This window comes from Oncorhynchus nerka, linkage group LG3 (assembly GCF_034236695.1).
Source record: "Oncorhynchus nerka isolate Pitt River linkage group LG3, Oner_Uvic_2.0, whole genome shotgun sequence".
Taxonomy (NCBI): Eukaryota; Metazoa; Chordata; class Actinopteri; order Salmoniformes; family Salmonidae; genus Oncorhynchus; species Oncorhynchus nerka.
Genome location: NC_088398.1, coordinates 934,123 through 953,099, shown reverse-complemented (window position 1 = coordinate 953,099; position 18,977 = coordinate 934,123). Strand labels below are relative to the sequence as shown.

Genomic DNA, 18,977 nt, shown 5'->3' with positions numbered 1-18,977 from the left:
CTGTATCTAGGTGAGATGATGGAGAGAACACTGTACTGTATCTAGGTGAGATGATGATAGAGAACACTGTACTGTATCTAGGTGAGATGATGATGGAGGGAACACTGTACTGTATCTAGGTGAGATGATGGAGAGAACACTGTACTGTATCTAGGTAAGATGATGATGGAGAGAACACTGTACTGTATCTAGGTAAGATGATGGAGAGAACACTGTACTGTATCTAGGTGAGATGATGATAGAGAACACTGTACTGTATCTAGGTGAGATGATGATGGAGGGAACACTGTACTGTATCTAGGTGAGATGATGGAGAGAACACTGTACTGTATCTAGGTGAGATGATGATGGAGAGAACACTGTACTGTATCTAGGTGAGATGATGATGGAGAGAACACTGTACTGTATCTAGGTGAGATGATGATGGAGAGAACACTGTACTGTATCTAGGTAAGATGATGATGGAGAGAACACTGTACTGTATCTAGGTAAGATGATGGAGAGAACACTGTACTGTATCTAGGTGAGATGATGATAGAGAACACTGTACTGTATCTAGGTGAGATGATGATGGAGAGGGAACACTGTACTGTATCTAGGTGAGATGATGGAGAGAACACTGTACTGTATCTAGGTGAGATGATGATGGAGAGAACACTGTACTGTATCTAGGTGAGATGATGATGGAGAGAACACTGTACTGTATCTAGGTGAGATGATGATGGAGAGAACACTGTACTGTATCTAGGTGAGATGATGATAGAGAACACTGTACTGTATCTAGGTGAGATGATGTTGGAGAGAACACTGTACTGTATCTAGGTGAGATGATGGAGAGAACACTGTACTGTATCTAGGTGAGATGATGATGGAGAGAACACTGTACTGTATCTAGGTGAGATGATGATGGAGAGAACACTGTACTGTATCTAGGTGAGATGATGATGGAGAGAGCACTGTAATGTATCTAGGTGAGATGATGATGGAGAGAACACTGTACTGTATCTAGGTGAGATGATGATGGAGAGAACACTGTACTGTATCTAGGTGAGATGATGATGGAGAGAACCTCTGTACTGTATCTAGGTGAGATGATGATGGAGAGAACACTGTACTGTATCTAGGTGAGATGATGATGGAGAGAACACTGTACTGTATCTAGGTGAGATGATGATGGAGAGAACACTGTACTGTATCTAGGTGAGATGATGATGGAGAGGACACTGTACTGTATCTAGGTGAGATGATCATGGAGAGAACACTGTACTGTATCTAGGTGAGATGATGATGGAGAGAACCTTTGTACTGTATCTAGGTGAGATGATGATGGAGAGAACACTGTACTGTATCTAGGTGAGATGATGATGGAGAGAACACTGTACTGTATCTAGGTGAGATGATGATGGAGAGAACACTGTACTGTATCTAGGTGAGATGATGGAGAGAACACTGTACTGTATCTAGGTGAGATGATGGAGAGAACACTGTACTGTATCTAGGTGAGATGATGGAGAGAACACTGTACTGTATCTAGGTGAGATGATGATGGAGAGAACACTGTACTGTATCTAGGTGAGATGATGATGGAGAGAACACTGTACTGTATCTAGGTGAGATGATGATGGAGGGAACACTGTACTGTATCTAGGTGAGATGATGGAGAGAACACTGTACTGTATCGAGGTGAGATGATGGAGAGAACACTGTACTGTATCTAGGTGAGATGATGGAGAGAACACTGTACTGTATCTAGGTGAGATGATGATGGAGAGAACACTATACTGTATCTAGGTGAGATGATGGAGAGAACACGGTACTGTATCTAGGTGAGATGATGATGGAGAGAACACTGTACTGTATCTAGGTGAGATGATGATGGAGAGAACACTGTACTGTATCTAGGTGAGATGATGATGGAGAGAACACTGTACTGTATCTAGGTGAGATGATGATGGAGAGAACACTGTACTGTATCTAGGTGAGATGATGATGGAGAGAACACTGTACTGTATCTAGGTGAGATGATGATGGAGAGAACACTGTACTGTATCTAGGTGAGATGATGATGGAGAGAACACTGTACTGTATCTAGGTGAGATGATGATGGAGAGAACACTGTACTGTATCTAGGTGAGATGATGATGGAGAGAACACTGTACTGTATCTAGGTGAGATGATGATGGAGAGAACACTGTACTGTATCTAGGTGAGATGATGATGGAGAGAACACTGTACTGTATCTAGGTGAGATGATGATGGAGAGAACACTATACTGTATATAGGTGAGATGATGATGGAGAGAACACTGTACTGTATCTAGGTGAGATGATGATGGAGAGAACACCATACTGTATCTAGGTGAGATGATGATGGAGAGAACACTGTACTGTATCTAGGTGAGATGATGATGGAGAGAACACTGTACTGTATCTAGGTGAGATGATGATAGAGAACACTGTACTGTATCTAGGTAAGATGATGATGGAGAGAACACTGTACTGTATCTAGGTGAGATGATGATGGAGAGAACACTATACTGTATCTAGGTGAGATGATGATGGAGAGAACACTGTACTGTATCAAGGTGAGATGATGATGGAGAGAACACTGTACTGTATCTAGGTGAGATGATGATGGAGAGAACACTACTGTATCTAGGTGAGATGATGATGGAGAGAACACTGTACTGTATCTAGGTGAGATGATGATGGAGGGAACACTGTACTGTATCTAGGTGAGAGGTTGATGGAGAGAACACTGTACTGTATCTAGGTGAGATGATGATGGAGAGAACACTGTACTGTATCTAGGTGAGATGATGATGGAGAGAACACTGTACTGTATCTAGGTGAGATGATGATGGAGAGAACACTGTACTGTATCTAGGTGAGATGATGATGGAGAGAACACTGTACTGTATCTAGGTGAGATGATGATGGAGAGAACACTGTACTGTATCTAGGTGAGATGATGATGGAGAGAACACTGTACTGTATCTAGGTGAGATGATGATGGAGAGAACACTGTACTGTATCTAGGTGAGATGATGATGGAGAGAACACTGTACTGTATCTAGGTGAGATGATGATGGAGAGAACACTGTACTGTATCTAGGTGAGATGATGATGGAGAGAACACTGTACTGTATCTAGGTGAGATGATGATGGAGAGAACACTGTACTGTATCTAGGTGAGATGATGATGGAGAGAACACTGTACTGTATCTAGGTGAGATGATGATGGAGAGAACACTATACTGTATATAGGTGAGATGATGATGGAGAGAACACTGTACTGTATCTAGGTGAGATGATGATGGAGAGAACACCATACTGTATCTAGGTGAGATGATGATGGAGAGAACACTGTACTGTATCTAGGTGAGATGATGATGGAGAGAACACTGTACTGTATCTAGGTGAGATGATGATAGAGAACACTGTACTGTATCTAGGTAAGATGATGATGGAGAGAACACTGTACTGTATCTAGGTGAGATGATGATGGAGAGAACACTATACTGTATCTAGGTGAGATGATGATGGAGAGAACACTGTACTGTATCAAGGTGAGATGATGATGGAGAGAACACTGTACTGTATCTAGGTGAGATGATGATGGAGAGAACACTACTGTATCTAGGTGAGATGATGATGGAGAGAACACTGTACTGTATCTAGGTGAGATGATGATGGAGGGAACACTGTACTGTATCTAGGTGAGAGGTTGATGGAGAGAACACTGTACTGTATCTAGGTGAGATGATGATGGAGAGAACACTGTACTGTATCTAGGTGAGATGATGATGGAGAGAACACTGTACTGTATCTAGGTGAGATGATGATGGAGAGAACACTGTACTGTATCTAGGTGAGATGATGATGGAGAGAACACTGTACTGTATCTAGGTGAGATGATGATGGAGAGAACACTGTACTGTATCTAGGTGAGATGATGATGGAGAGAACACTGTACTGTATCTAGGTGAGATGATGATGGAGAGAACACTGTACTGTATCTAGGTAAGATGATGATGGAGAGAACACTGTACTGTATCTAGGTAAGATGATGGAGAGAACACTGTACTGTATCTAGGTGAGATGATGATAGAGAACACTGTACTGTATCTAGGTGAGATGATGATGGAGGGAACACTGTACTGTATCTAGGTGAGATGATGGAGAGAACACTGTACTGTATCTAGGTGAGATGATGATGGAGAGAACACTGTACTGTATCTAGGTGAGATGATGATGGAGAGAACACTGTACTGTATCTAGGTGAGATGATGATGGAGAGAACACTGTACTGTATCTAGGTGAGATGATGATAGAGAACACTGTACTGTATCTAGGTGAGATGATGTTGGAGAGAACACTGTACTGTATCTAGGTGAGATGATGGAGAGAACACTGTACTGTATCTAGGTGAGATGATGATGGAGAGAACACTGTACTGTATCTAGGTGAGATGATGATGGAGAGAACACTGTACTGTATCTAGGTGAGATGATGATGGAGAGAACACTGTAATGTATCTAGGTGAGATGATGATGGAGAGAACACTGTACTGTATCTAGGTGAGATGATGATGGAGAGAACACTGTACTGTATCTAGGTGAGATGATGATGGAGAGAACCTCTGTACTGTATCTAGGTGAGATGATGATGGAGAGAACACTGTACTGTATCTAGGTGAGATGATGATGGAGAGAACACTGTACTGTATCTAGGTGAGATGATGATGGAGAGAACACTGTACTGTATCTAGGTGAGATGATGATGGAGAGGACACTGTACTGTATCTAGGTGAGATGATCATGGAGAGAACACTGTACTGTATCTAGGTGAGATGATGATGGAGAGAACCTTTGTACTGTATCTAGGTGAGATGATGATGGAGAGAACACTGTACTGTATCTAGGTGAGATGATGATGGAGAGAACACTGTACTGTATCTAGGTGAGATGATGATGGAGAGAACACTGTACTGTATCTAGGTGAGATGATGATAGAGAACACTGTACTGTATCTAGGTGAGATGATGATGGAGAGAACACTGTACTGTATCTAGGTAAGATGATGATGGAGAGAACACTGTACTGTATCTAGGTAAGATGATGGAGAGAACACTGTACTGTATCTAGGTGAGATGATGATAGAGAACACTGTACTGTATCTAGGTGAGATGATGATGGAGGGAACACTGTACTGTATCTAGGTGAGATGATGGAGAGAACACTGTACTGTATCTAGGTGAGATGATGATGGAGAGAACACTGTACTGTATCTAGGTGAGATGATGATGGAGAGAACACTGTACTGTATCTAGGTGAGATGATGATGGAGAGAACACTGTACTGTATCTAGGTGAGATGATGATAGAGAACACTGTACTGTATCTAGGTGAGATGATGTTGGAGAGAACACTGTACTGTATCTAGGTGAGATGATGGAGAGAACACTGTACTGTATCTAGGTGAGATGATGATGGAGAGAACACTGTACTGTATCTAGGTGAGATGATGATGGAGAGAACACTGTACTGTATCTAGGTGAGATGATGATGGAGAGAACACTGTAATGTATCTAGGTGAGATGATGATGGAGAGAACACTGTACTGTATCTAGGTGAGATGATGATGGAGAGAACACTGTACTGTATCTAGGTGAGATGATGATGGAGAGAACCTCTGTACTGTATCTAGGTGAGATGATGATGGAGAGAACACTGTACTGTATCTAGGTGAGATGATGATGGAGAGAACACTGTACTGTATCTAGGTGAGATGATGGAGAGAACACTGTACTGTATCTAGGTGAGATGATGATAGAGAACACTGTACTGTATCTAGGTGAGATGATGATGGAGGGAACACTGTACTGTATCTAGGTGAGATGATGGAGAGAACACTGTACTGTATCTAGGTAAGATGATGATGGAGAGAACACTGTACTGTATCTAGGTAAGATGATGGAGAGAACACTGTACTGTATCTAGGTGAGATGATGATAGAGAACACTGTACTGTATCTAGGTGAGATGATGATGGAGGAACACTGTACTGTATCTAGGTGAGATGATGGAGAGAACACTGTACTGTATCTAGGTGAGATGATGATGGAGAGAACACTGTACTGTATCTAGGTGAGATGATGATGGAGAGAACACTGTACTGTATCTAGGTGAGATGATGATGGAGAGAACACTGTACTGTATCTAGGTAAGATGATGATGGAGAGAACACTGTACTGTATCTAGGTAAGATGATGGAGAGAACACTGTACTGTATCTAGGTGAGATGATGATAGAGAACACTGTACTGTATCTAGGTGAGATGATGATGGAGGGAACACTGTACTGTATCTAGGTGAGATGATGGAGAGAACACTGTACTGTATCTAGGTGAGATGATGATGGAGAGAACACTGTACTGTATCTAGGTGAGATGATGATGGAGAGAACACTGTACTGTATCTAGGTGAGATGATGATGGAGAGAACACTGTACTGTATCTAGGTGAGATGATGATAGAGAACACTGTACTGTATCTAGGTGAGATGATGTTGGAGAGAACACTGTACTGTATCTAGGTGAGATGATGGAGAGAACACTGTACTGTATCTAGGTGAGATGATGATGGAGAGAACACTGTACTGTATCTAGGTGAGATGATGATGGAGAGAACACTGTACTGTATCTAGGTGAGATGATGATGGAGAGAGCACTGTAATGTATCTAGGTGAGATGATGATGGAGAGAACACTGTACTGTATCTAGGTGAGATGATGATGGAGAGAACACTGTACTGTATCTAGGTGAGATGATGATGGAGAGAACCTCTGTACTGTATCTAGGTGAGATGATGATGGAGAGAACACTGTACTGTATCTAGGTGAGATGATGATGGAGAGAACACTGTACTGTATCTAGGTGAGATGATGATGGAGAGAACACTGTACTGTATCTAGGTGAGATGATGATGGAGAGGACACTGTACTGTATCTAGGTGAGATGATCATGGAGAGAACACTGTACTGTATCTAGGTGAGATGATGATGGAGAGAACCTTTGTACTGTATCTAGGTGAGATGATGATGGAGAGAACACTGTACTGTATCTAGGTGAGATGATGATGGAGAGAACACTGTACTGTATCTAGGTGAGATGATGATGGAGAGAACACTGTACTGTATCTAGGTGAGATGATGGAGAGAACACTGTACTGTATCTAGGTGAGATGATGGAGAGAACACTGTACTGTATCTAGGTGAGATGATGGAGAGAACACTGTACTGTATCTAGGTGAGATGATGATGGAGAGAACACTGTACTGTATCTAGGTGAGATGATGATGGAGAGAACACTGTACTGTATCTAGGTGAGATGATGATGGAGGGAACACTGTACTGTATCTAGGTGAGATGATGGAGAGAACACTGTACTGTATCGAGGTGAGATGATGGAGAGAACACTGTACTGTATCTAGGTGAGATGATGGAGAGAACACTGTACTGTATCTAGGTGAGATGATGATGGAGAGAACACTATACTGTATCTAGGTGAGATGATGGAGAGAACACGGTACTGTATCTAGGTGAGATGATGATGGAGAGAACACTGTACTGTATCTAGGTGAGATGATGATGGAGAGAACACTGTACTGTATCTAGGTGAGATGATGATGGAGAGAACACTGTACTGTATCTAGGTGAGATGATGATGGAGAGAACACTGTACTGTATCTAGGTGAGATGATGATGGAGAGAACACTGTACTGTATCTAGGTGAGATGATGATGGAGAGAACACTGTACTGTATCTAGGTGAGATGATGATGGAGAGAACACTGTACTGTATCTAGGTGAGATGATGATGGAGAGAACACTGTACTGTATCTAGGTGAGATGATGATGGAGAGAACACTGTACTGTATCTAGGTGAGATGATGATGGAGAGAACACTGTACTGTATCTAGGTGAGATGATGATGGAGAGAACACTGTACTGTATCTAGGTGAGATGATGATGGAGAGAACACTATACTGTATATAGGTGAGATGATGATGGAGAGAACACTGTACTGTATCTAGGTGAGATGATGATGGAGAGAACACCATACTGTATCTAGGTGAGATGATGATGGAGAGAACACTGTACTGTATCTAGGTGAGATGATGATAGAGAACACTGTACTGTATCTAGGTAAGATGATGATGGAGAGAACACTGTACTGTATCTAGGTGAGATGATGATGGAGAGAACACTATACTGTATCTAGGTGAGATGATGATGGAGAGAACACTGTACTGTATCAAGGTGAGATGATGATGGAGAGAACACTGTACTGTATCTAGGTGAGATGATGATGGAGAGAACACTACTGTATCTAGGTGAGATGATGATGGAGAGAACACTGTACTGTATCTAGGTGAGATGATGATGGAGGGAACACTGTACTGTATCTAGGTGAGAGGTTGATGGAGAGAACACTGTACTGTATCTAGGTGAGATGATGATGGAGAGAACACTGTACTGTATCTAGGTGAGATGATGATGGAGAGAACACTGTACTGTATCTAGGTGAGATGATGATGGAGAGAACACTGTACTGTATCTAGGTGAGATGATGATGGAGAGAACACTGTACTGTATCTAGGTGAGATGATGATGGAGAGAACACTGTACTGTATCTAGGTGAGATGATGATGGAGAGAACACTGTACTGTATCTAGGTGAGATGATGATGGAGAGAACACTGTACTGTATCTAGGTAAGATGATGATGGAGAGAACACTGTACTGTATCTAGGTAAGATGATGGAGAGAACACTGTACTGTATCTAGGTGAGATGATGATAGAGAACACTGTACTGTATCTAGGTGAGATGATGATGGAGGGAACACTGTACTGTATCTAGGTGAGATGATGGAGAGAACACTGTACTGTATCTAGGTGAGATGATGATGGAGAGAACACTGTACTGTATCTAGGTGAGATGATGATGGAGAGAACACTGTACTGTATCTAGGTGAGATGATGATGGAGAGAACACTGTACTGTATCTAGGTGAGATGATGATGGAGAGAACACTGTACTGTATCTAGGTGAGATGATGATGGAGAGAACACTGTACTGTATCTAGGTGAGATGATGATGGAGAGAACACTGTACTGTATCTAGGTGAGATGATGATGGAGAGAACACTGTACTGTATCTAGGTGAGATGATGATGGAGAGAACACTGTACTGTATCTAGGTGAGATGATGATGGAGAGAACACTGTACTGTATCTAGGTGAGATGATGATGGAGAGAACACTATACTGTATATAGGTGAGATGATGATGATGAGAACACTGTACTGTATCTAGGTGAGATGATGATGGAGAGAACACCATACTGTATCTAGGTGAGATGATGATGGAGAGAACACTGTACTGTATCTAGGTGAGATGATGATGGAGAGAACACTGTACTGTATCTAGGTGAGATGATGATAGAGAACACTGTACTGTATCTAGGTAAGATGATGATGGAGAGAACACTGTACTGTATCTAGGTGAGATGATGATGGAGAGAACACTATACTGTATCTAGGTGAGATGATGATGGAGAGAACACTGTACTGTATCAAGGTGAGATGATGATGGAGAGAACACTGTACTGTATCTAGGTGAGATGATGATGGAGAGAACACTACTGTATCTAGGTGAGATGATGATGGAGAGAACACTGTACTGTATCTAGGTGAGATGATGATGGAGGAACACTGTACTGTATCTAGGTGAGAGGTTGATGGAGAGAACACTGTACTGTATCTAGGTGAGATGATGATGGAGAGAACACTGTACTGTATCTAGGTGAGATGATGATGGAGAGAACACTGTACTGTATCTAGGTGAGATGATGATGGAGAGAACACTGTACTGTATCTAGGTGAGATGATGATGGAGAGAACACTGTACTGTATCTAGGTGAGATGATGATGGAGAGAACACTGTACTGTATCTAGGTAAGATGATGATGGAGAGAACACTGTACTGTATCTAGGTAAGATGATGGAGAGAACACTGTACTGTATCTAGGTGAGATGATGATAGAGAACACTGTACTGTATCTAGGTGAGATGATGATGGAGGGAACACTGTACTGTATCTAGGTGAGATGATGGAGAGAACACTGTACTGTATCTAGGTGAGATGATGATGGAGAGAACACTGTACTGTATCTAGGTGAGATGATGATGGAGAGAACACTGTACTGTATCTAGGTGAGATGATGATGGAGAGAACACTGTACTGTATCTAGGTGAGATGATGATAGAGAACACTGTACTGTATCTAGGTGAGATGATGTTGGAGAGAACACTGTACTGTATCTAGGTGAGATGATGGAGAGAACACTGTACTGTATCTAGGTGAGATGATGATGGAGAGAACACTGTACTGTATCTAGGTGAGATGATGATGGAGAGAACACTGTACTGTATCTAGGTGAGATGATGATGGAGAGAACACTGTAATGTATCTAGGTGAGATGATGATGGAGAGAACACTGTACTGTATCTAGGTGAGATGATGATGGAGAGAACACTGTACTGTATCTAGGTGAGATGATGATGGAGAGAACCTCTGTACTGTATCTAGGTGAGATGATGATGGAGAGAACACTGTACTGTATCTAGGTGAGATGATGATGGAGAGAACACTGTACTGTATCTAGGTGAGATGATGATGGAGAGAACACTGTACTGTATCTAGGTGAGATGATGATGGAGAGGACACTGTACTGTATCTAGGTGAGATGATCATGGAGAGAACACTGTACTGTATCTAGGTGAGATGATGATGGAGAGAACCTTTGTACTGTATCTAGGTGAGATGATGATGGAGAGAACACTGTACTGTATCTAGGTGAGATGATGATGGAGAGAACACTGTACTGTATCTAGGTGAGATGATGATGGAGAGAACACTGTACTGTATCTAGGTGAGATGATGATAGAGAACACTGTACTGTATCTAGGTGAGATGATGATGGAGAGAACACTATACTGTATCTAGGTGAGATGATGATGGAGAGAACACTATACTGTATATAGGTGAGATGATGATGGAGAGAACACTGTACTGTATCTAGGTGAGATGATGATGGAGAGAACACTATACTGTATATAGGTGAGATGATGATGGAGAGAACACTGTACTGTATCTAGGTGAGATGATGATGGAGAGAACACCATACTGTATCTAGGTGAGATGATGATGGAGAGAACACTGTACTGTATCTAGGTGAGATGATGATGGAGAGAACACTGTACTGTATCTAGGTGAGATGATGATGGAGAACACTGTACTGTATCTAGGTGAGATGATGATGGAGAGAACCTTTGTACTGTATCTAGGTGAGATGATGATGGAGAGAACACTGTACTGTATCTAGGTGAGATGATGATGGAGAGAACACTGTACTGTATCTAGGTGAGATGATGATGGAGAGAACACTGTACTGTATCTAGGTGAGATGATGATAGAGAACACTGTACTGTATCTAGGTGAGATGATGATGGAGAGAACACTATACTGTATCTAGGTGAGATGATGATGGAGAGAACACTATACTGTATATAGGTGAGATGATGATGGAGAGAACACTGTACTGTATCTAGGTGAGATGATGATGGAGAGAACACTATACTGTATATAGGTGAGATGATGATGGAGAGAACACTGTACTGTATCTAGGTGAGATGATGATGGAGAGAACACCATACTGTATCTAGGTGAGATGATGATGGAGAGAACACTGTACTGTATCTAGGTGAGATGGTGATGGAGAGAACACTGTACTGTATCTAGGTGAGATGATGATAGAGAACACTGTACTGTATCTAGGTAAGATGATGATGGAGAGAACACGGTACTGTATCTAGGTGAGATGATGATGGAGAGAACACTATACTGTATCTAGGTGAGATGATGATGGAGAGAACACTGTACTGTATCTAGGTGAGATGATGATGGAGAGAACACTGTACTGTATCTAGGTGAGATGATGATGGAGAGAACACTGTACTGTATCTAGGTGAGATGATGATGGAGAGAACACTGTACTGTATCTAGGTGAGATGATGATGGAGGGAACACTGTACTGTATCTAGGTGAGAGGTTGATGGAGAGAACACTGTACTGTATCTAGGTGAGATGATGATGGAGAGAACACTGTACTGTATCTAGGTGAGATGATGATGGAGAGAACACTGTACTGTATCTAGGTGAGATGATTATGGAGAGAACACTGTACTGTATCTAGGTGAGATGATGATGGAGAGAACACTGTACTGTATCTAGGTGAGATGATGATGGAGAGAACACTGTACTGTATCTAGGTGAGATGATGATGGAGAGAACACTGTACTGTATCTAGGTGAGATGATGATGGAGAGAACACTGTACTCTATCTAGGTGAGATGATGATGGAGAGAACACTGTACTGTATCTAGGTAAGATGATGATGGAGAGAACACTGTACTGTATCTAGGTAAGATGATGGAGAGAACACTGTACTGTATCTAGGTGAGATGATGATAGAGAACACTGTACTGTATCTAGGTGAGATGATGATGGAGAGAACACTGTACTGTATCTAGGTGAGATGATGGAGAGAACACTGTACTGTATCTAGGTGAGATGATGATGGAGAGAACACTGTACTGTATCTAGGTGAGATGATGATGGAGAGAACACTGTACTGTATCTAGGTGAGATGATGATGGAGAGAACACTGTACTGTATCTAGGTGAGATGATGATGGAGAGAACACTGTACTGTATCTAGGTGAGATGATGATGGAGAGAACACTGTACTGTATCTAGGTGAGATGATGATGGAGAGAACACTGTACTGTATCTAGGTGAGATGATGATGGAAAGAACACTGTACTGTATCTAGGTGAGATGATGATGGAGAGAACACTGTACTGTATCTAGGTGAGATGATGATGGAGAGAACACTGTACTGTATCTAGGTGAGATGATGTTGGAGAGAACACTGTACTGTATCTAGGTGAGATGATGGAGAGAACACTGTACTGTATCTAGGTGAGATGATGATGGAGAGAACACTGTACTGTATCTAGGTGAGATGATGATGGAGAGAACACTGTACTGTATCTAGGTGAGATGATGATGGAGAGAACACTGTACTGTATCTAGGTGAGATGATGATGGAGAGAACACTGTAATGTATCTAGGTGAGATGATGATGGAGAGAACACTGTACTGTATCTAGGTGAGATGATGATGGAGAGAACACTGTACTGTATCTAGGTGAGATGATGATGGAGAGAACCTCTGTACTGTATCTAGGTGAGATGATGATGGAGAGAACACTGTACTGTATCTAGGTGAGATGATGATGGAGAGAACACTGTACTGTATCTAGGTGAGATGATGATGGAGAGAACACTGTACTGTATCTAGGTGAGATGATGATGGAGAGGACACTGTACTGTATCTAGGTGAGATGATCATGGAGAGAACACTGTACTGTATCTAGGTGAGATGATGATGGAGAGAACCTTTGTACTGTATCTAGGTGAGATGATGATGGAGAGAACACTGTACTGTATCTAGGTAAGATGATGATGGAGAGAACACTGTACTGTATCTAGGTAAGATGATTGAGAGAACACTGTACTGTATCTAGGTGAGATGATGATGGAGAGAACACTGTACTGTATCTAGGTGAGATGATGATGGAGAGAACACTGTACTGTATCTAGGTGAGATGATGATGGAGAGAACCTCTGTACTGTATCTAGGTGAGATGATGATGGAGGGAACACTGTACTGTATCTAGGTGAGATGATGATGGAGAGAACCTCTGTACTGTATCTAGGTGAGATGATGATGGAGAGAACACTGTACTGTATCTAGGTGAGATGATGATGGAGAGAACACTGTACTGTATCTAGGTGAGATGATGATGGAGAGAACACTGTACTGTATCTAGGTGAGATGATGATGGAGAGAACACTGTACTGTATCTAGGTGAGATGATGATGGAGGGAACACTGTACTGTATCTAGGTGAGATGATGATGGAGGGAACACTGTACTGTATCTAGGTGAGAGGTTGATGGAGAGAACACTGTACTGTATCTAGGTGAGATGATGATGGAGAGAACACTGTACTGTATCTAGGTGAGATGATGATGGAGAGAACACTGTACTGTATCTAGGTGAGATGATGATGGAGAGAACACTGTACTGTATCTAGGTGAGATGATGATGGAGAGAACACTGTACTGTATCTAGGTAAGATGATGGAGAGAACACTGTACTGTATCTAGGTGAGATGATGATAGAGAACACTGTACTGTATCTAGGTGAGATGATGATGGAGAGAACACTGTACTGTATCTAGGTGAGATGATGGAGAGAACACTGTACTGTATCTAGGTGAGATGATGATGGAGAGAACACTGTACTGTATCTAGGTGAGATGATGATGGAGAGAACACTGTACTGTATCTAGGTGAGATGATGATGGAGAGAACACTGTACTGTATCTAGGTGAGATGATGATGGAGAGAACACTGTACTGTATCTAGGTGAGATGATGATGGAGAGAACACTGTACTGTATCTAGGTGAGATGATGATGGAGAGAACACTGTACTGCATCTAGGTGAGATGATGATGGAGAGAACACTGTACTGTATCTAGGTGAGATGATGATGGAGAGAACACTGTAATGTATCTAGGTGAGATGATGATGGAGAGAACACTGTACTGTATCTAGGTGAGATGATGATGGAGAGAACACTGTACTGTATCTAGGTGAGATGATGATGGAGAGAACCTCTGTACTGTATCTAGGTGAGATGATGATGGAGGGAACACTGTACTGTATCTAGGTGAGATGATGATGGAGAGAACCTCTGTACTGTATCTAGGTGAGATGATGATGGAGAGAACACTGTACTGTATCTAGGTGAGATGATGATGGAGAGAACACTGTACTGTATCTAGGTGAGATGATGATGGAGAGAACACTGTACTGTATCTAGGTGAGATGATGATGGAGAGAACACTGTACTGTATCTAGGTGAGATGATGATGGAGAGAACACTGTACTGTATCTAGGTAAGATGATGGAGAGAACACTGTACTGTATCTAGGTGAGATGATGATAGAGAACACTGTACTGTATCTAGGTGAGATGATGATGGAGAGAACACTGTACTCTATCTAGGTGAGATGATGGAGAGAACACTGTACTGTATCTAGGTGAGATGATGATGGAGAGAACACTGTACTGTATCTAGGTGAGATGATGATGGAGAGAACACTGTACTGTATCTAGGTGAGATGATGATGGAGAGAACACTGTACTGTATCTAGGTGAGATGATGATGGAGAGAACACTGTACTGTATCTAGGTGAGATGATGATGGAGAGAACACTGTACTGTATCTAGGTGAGATGATGATGGAGAGAACACTGTACTGTATCTAGGTGAGATGATGATGGAGAGAACACTGTACTGTATCTAGGTGAGATGATGATGGAGAGAACACTGTACTGTATCTAGGTGAGATGATGATGGAGAGAACACTGTACTGTATCTAGGTGAGATGATGATGGAGAGAACACTGTACTGTATCTAGGTGAGATGATGATGGAGAGAACCTCTGTACTGTATCTAGGTGAGATGATGATGGAGAGAACACTGTACTGTATCTAGGTGAGATGATGATGGAGAGAACACTGTACTGTATCTAGGTGAGATGATGATGGAGAGAACACTGTACTGTATCTAGGTGAGATGATGATGGAGAGGACACTGTACTGTATCTAGGTGAGATGATGATGGAGAGAACACTGTACTGTATCTAGGTGAGATGATGATGGAGAGAACCTCTGTACTGTATCTAGGTGAGATGATGATGGAGAGAACACTGTACTGTATCTAGGTGAGATGATGATGGAGAGAACACTGTACTGTATCTAGGTGAGATGATGATGGAGAGAACACTGTACTGTATCTAGGTGAGATGATGATGGAGAGAACACTGTACTGTATCTAGGTGAGATGATGATGGAGAGAACACTGTACTGTATCTAGGTGAGATGATGATGGAGAGAACCTCTGTACTGTATCTAGGTGAGAGGATGATGGAGAGAACACTGTACTGTATCTAGGTGAGATGATGATGGAGAGAACACTGTACTGTATCTAGGTGAGATGATGATGGAGAGAACACTGTACTGTATCTAGGTGAGATGATGATGGAGAGAACACTGTACTGTATCTAGGTGAGATGATGATGGAGAGAACACTGTACTGTATCTAGGTGAGATGATGATGGAGAGAACCTCTGTACTGTATCTAGGTGAGATGATGATGGAGAGAACACTGTACTGTATCTAGGTGAGATGATGATGGAGAGAACACTGTACTGTATCTAGGTGAGATGATGATGGAGATAACACTGTACTGTATCTAGGTGAGATGATGATGGAGAGAACCTCTGTACTGTATCTAGGTGAGATGATGATGGAGAGAACACTGTACTGTATCTAGGTGAGATGATGATGGAGAGAACACTGTACTGTATCTAGGTGAGATGATGATGGAGAGAACACTGTACTGTATCTAGGTGAGATGATGATGGAGAGAACACTGTACTGTATCTAGGTGAGATGATGATGGAGAGAACACTGTACTGTATCTAGGTGAGATGATGATGGAGAGAACACTGTACTGTATCTAGGTGAGATGATGATGGAGAGAACACTGTACTGTATCTAGGTGAGATGATGATGGAGAGAACACTGTACTGTATCTAGGTGAGATGATGATGGAGAGAACACTGTACTGTATCTAGGTGAGATGATTGTGTGTCTGAAAACCTGTATTAGCTGTAAAGTGTGTGATAAAGGTGTGTGTGTGTTGCCGGTACAGGAGAGGTGGTCTGTGAGCCTCCCAACAACAAGCTGGACAGGTTCTGTGGTCTTCTGTGCTGGAGAGATTGTAAATACCCCCTTAGCAACCACAACATGTTACTACGAGGCTGTGTTCTCCGCAACACAGAGACCTGCTACGGACTGGTCATCTTTGCAGGTTGGTCCTTCTGTGTGTGTGTGTGTGTGTGTGTGTGTGTGTGTGTGTGTGTGTGTGTGTGTGTGTGTGTGTGTGTGTGTGTGTGTGTGAATGAGTGAGTGTGTGTGTGAATGAGTGAGTGAGTGAGTGAGTGTGTGTGAGTGTGTGTGTGTGAGCACGTGTGAGCACGTGTGTGTGTGAGTGTGTGTGAGTGTGTGAGTGTGTGTGTGAGTGAGTGGGTGTGTGTGTGTGTGTTTGTCTAACCAATTCCTCTTTCTATATCTCTCTAACCAGGCCCAGACACCAAGCTGATGCAGAATAGTGGTCGCACCAAATTCAAACGCACAAGCATCGACCGCCTCATGAACACACTGGTGCTCTGGGTAGGAGACCCCACACTTCCCATTCTGTTTGGCCATACTTGTTTCACATCTACTTCTAATATAAAACAAGACTATAAATGGCCTTCTGGTTTCTCCAGAAACTCTACTTTTCTAGTTTAGCTTGACATTTTGAAATTAAAATAAGGTACATACATTTAGCCTAATCTTTACCCTCCCTCCCTCTCCCTCTCTCTTCCCCCCTTTCTCCCCTTCTCTCCCCCTCTCTCTCCATCCCTCTTCCCTCTCTCTCTCCCTCCCTCTCCCCTCTCTCCCCTCTCTCCCTCCCTCTCCCCTCTCTCTCCCTCTCTTCCCCCTTTCTCCCCTTCTCTCCCCCTCTCTCTCCCTCCCTCTCCCCCTCTCTCCCCTCTCTCCCTCCCTCTCCCCCTCTCTCTCCCCTCTCTCCCTCCCTCTCCCCCTCTCTCCCTCTCTCGCTCCCTCTCCCTTCTCTCCCCTCTCTCCCTCCCTCTCCCCTCTCTCTCCCCTCTCTCCCTCCCTCTCCCCTCTCTCCCTCCCTCTCCCCCTCTCTCTCCCCTCTCTTCCCCCTTTCTCCCCTTCTCTCCCCTCTCTCTCCCTCCCTCTCCCTCTCTCTCTCCCTCCCTCTCCCTCTCTCCCCTCTCTCCCTCCCTCTCCCCCTCTCTCCCCTCTCTCGCTCCCTCTCCCCTTCCCTCTCCCTCCCTCTCCCCCTCTCTCTCCCCCTCTTTTCCCCCTTTCTCCCCTTCTCTCCCCCTCTCTCTCCCCTCTCTCCCTCCTCTCTCTCCCCTCTCTCCCTCCCTCTCCCCCTCTCTCCCCTCTCTCTCTCCCTCTCCCCTTCTCTCCCCTCTCTCCCTCCCTCTCCCCCTCTCTCCCCTCTCTCCCTCCCTCTCCCTCTCTCTCCCTCCCTCTCCCCCTCTCTCCCCTCTCTTCCCCCTTTCTCCCCTTCTCTCCCCTCTCTCTCCCTCCCTCTCCCTCTCTCTCCCCTCTCTCCCCTCCCTCTCCCTCTCTCTCCCCTCTCTCCCTCCCTCTCCCCTCTCTCGCTCCCTCTCCCCTTCTCTCTCCCTCTCCCTCCCTCTCCCCCCTCTCTCTCCCCTCTTTTCCCCCCTTTCTCCCCTTCTCTCCCCCTCTCTCTCCCCTCTCTCCCTCCTCTCTCTCCCCGTCCCAGATCTTTGGCTTCATGGTGTGTATGGGTGTGATCCTGGCTGTGGGGAACGCTGTGTGGGAGAGAGAGGTGGGTTCTCTGTTCCAGAGTTACCTGGCCTGGGACCTGCCTGTAGACAACTTCCTGTTCTCTGCTTTCCTCTCCTTCTGGTCCTACGTCATCATTCTCAACACCGTGGTGCCCATCTCACTCTACGTCAGGTCAGGAATACTTTATGTCAGGTTATAAGCCCTCTATGTCAGGTAATAACATCTCTATGTCAGGTAATAAAACGTCTATGACCCTTTTAGTCAAGGGAGATGAGTGACAGTGACGGTCAAGATGCTTCATCAGTACTTTACTTCCTGTGGATTC

General features: G+C 43.4%; 1 protein-coding gene across 2 annotated transcripts in view; it reads left to right on the top strand.

Moving 5' to 3' along the window:
* LOC115127454 (phospholipid-transporting ATPase ID-like) overlaps nt 1–18,977 on the top strand; it is a 233,356-nt gene that overhangs the window by 179,578 nt on the left and 34,801 nt on the right. For both annotated transcript variants that reach the window (XM_065006880.1, XM_065006872.1), the window contains 3 exons: nt 16,968–17,126; nt 17,400–17,488; nt 18,627–18,823. In XM_065006880.1, coding sequence (XP_064862952.1) covers nt 16,968–17,126; nt 17,400–17,488; nt 18,627–18,823 — 445 coding nt within the window. The remainder of the gene's footprint in view (nt 1–16,967; nt 17,127–17,399; nt 17,489–18,626; nt 18,824–18,977) is intronic.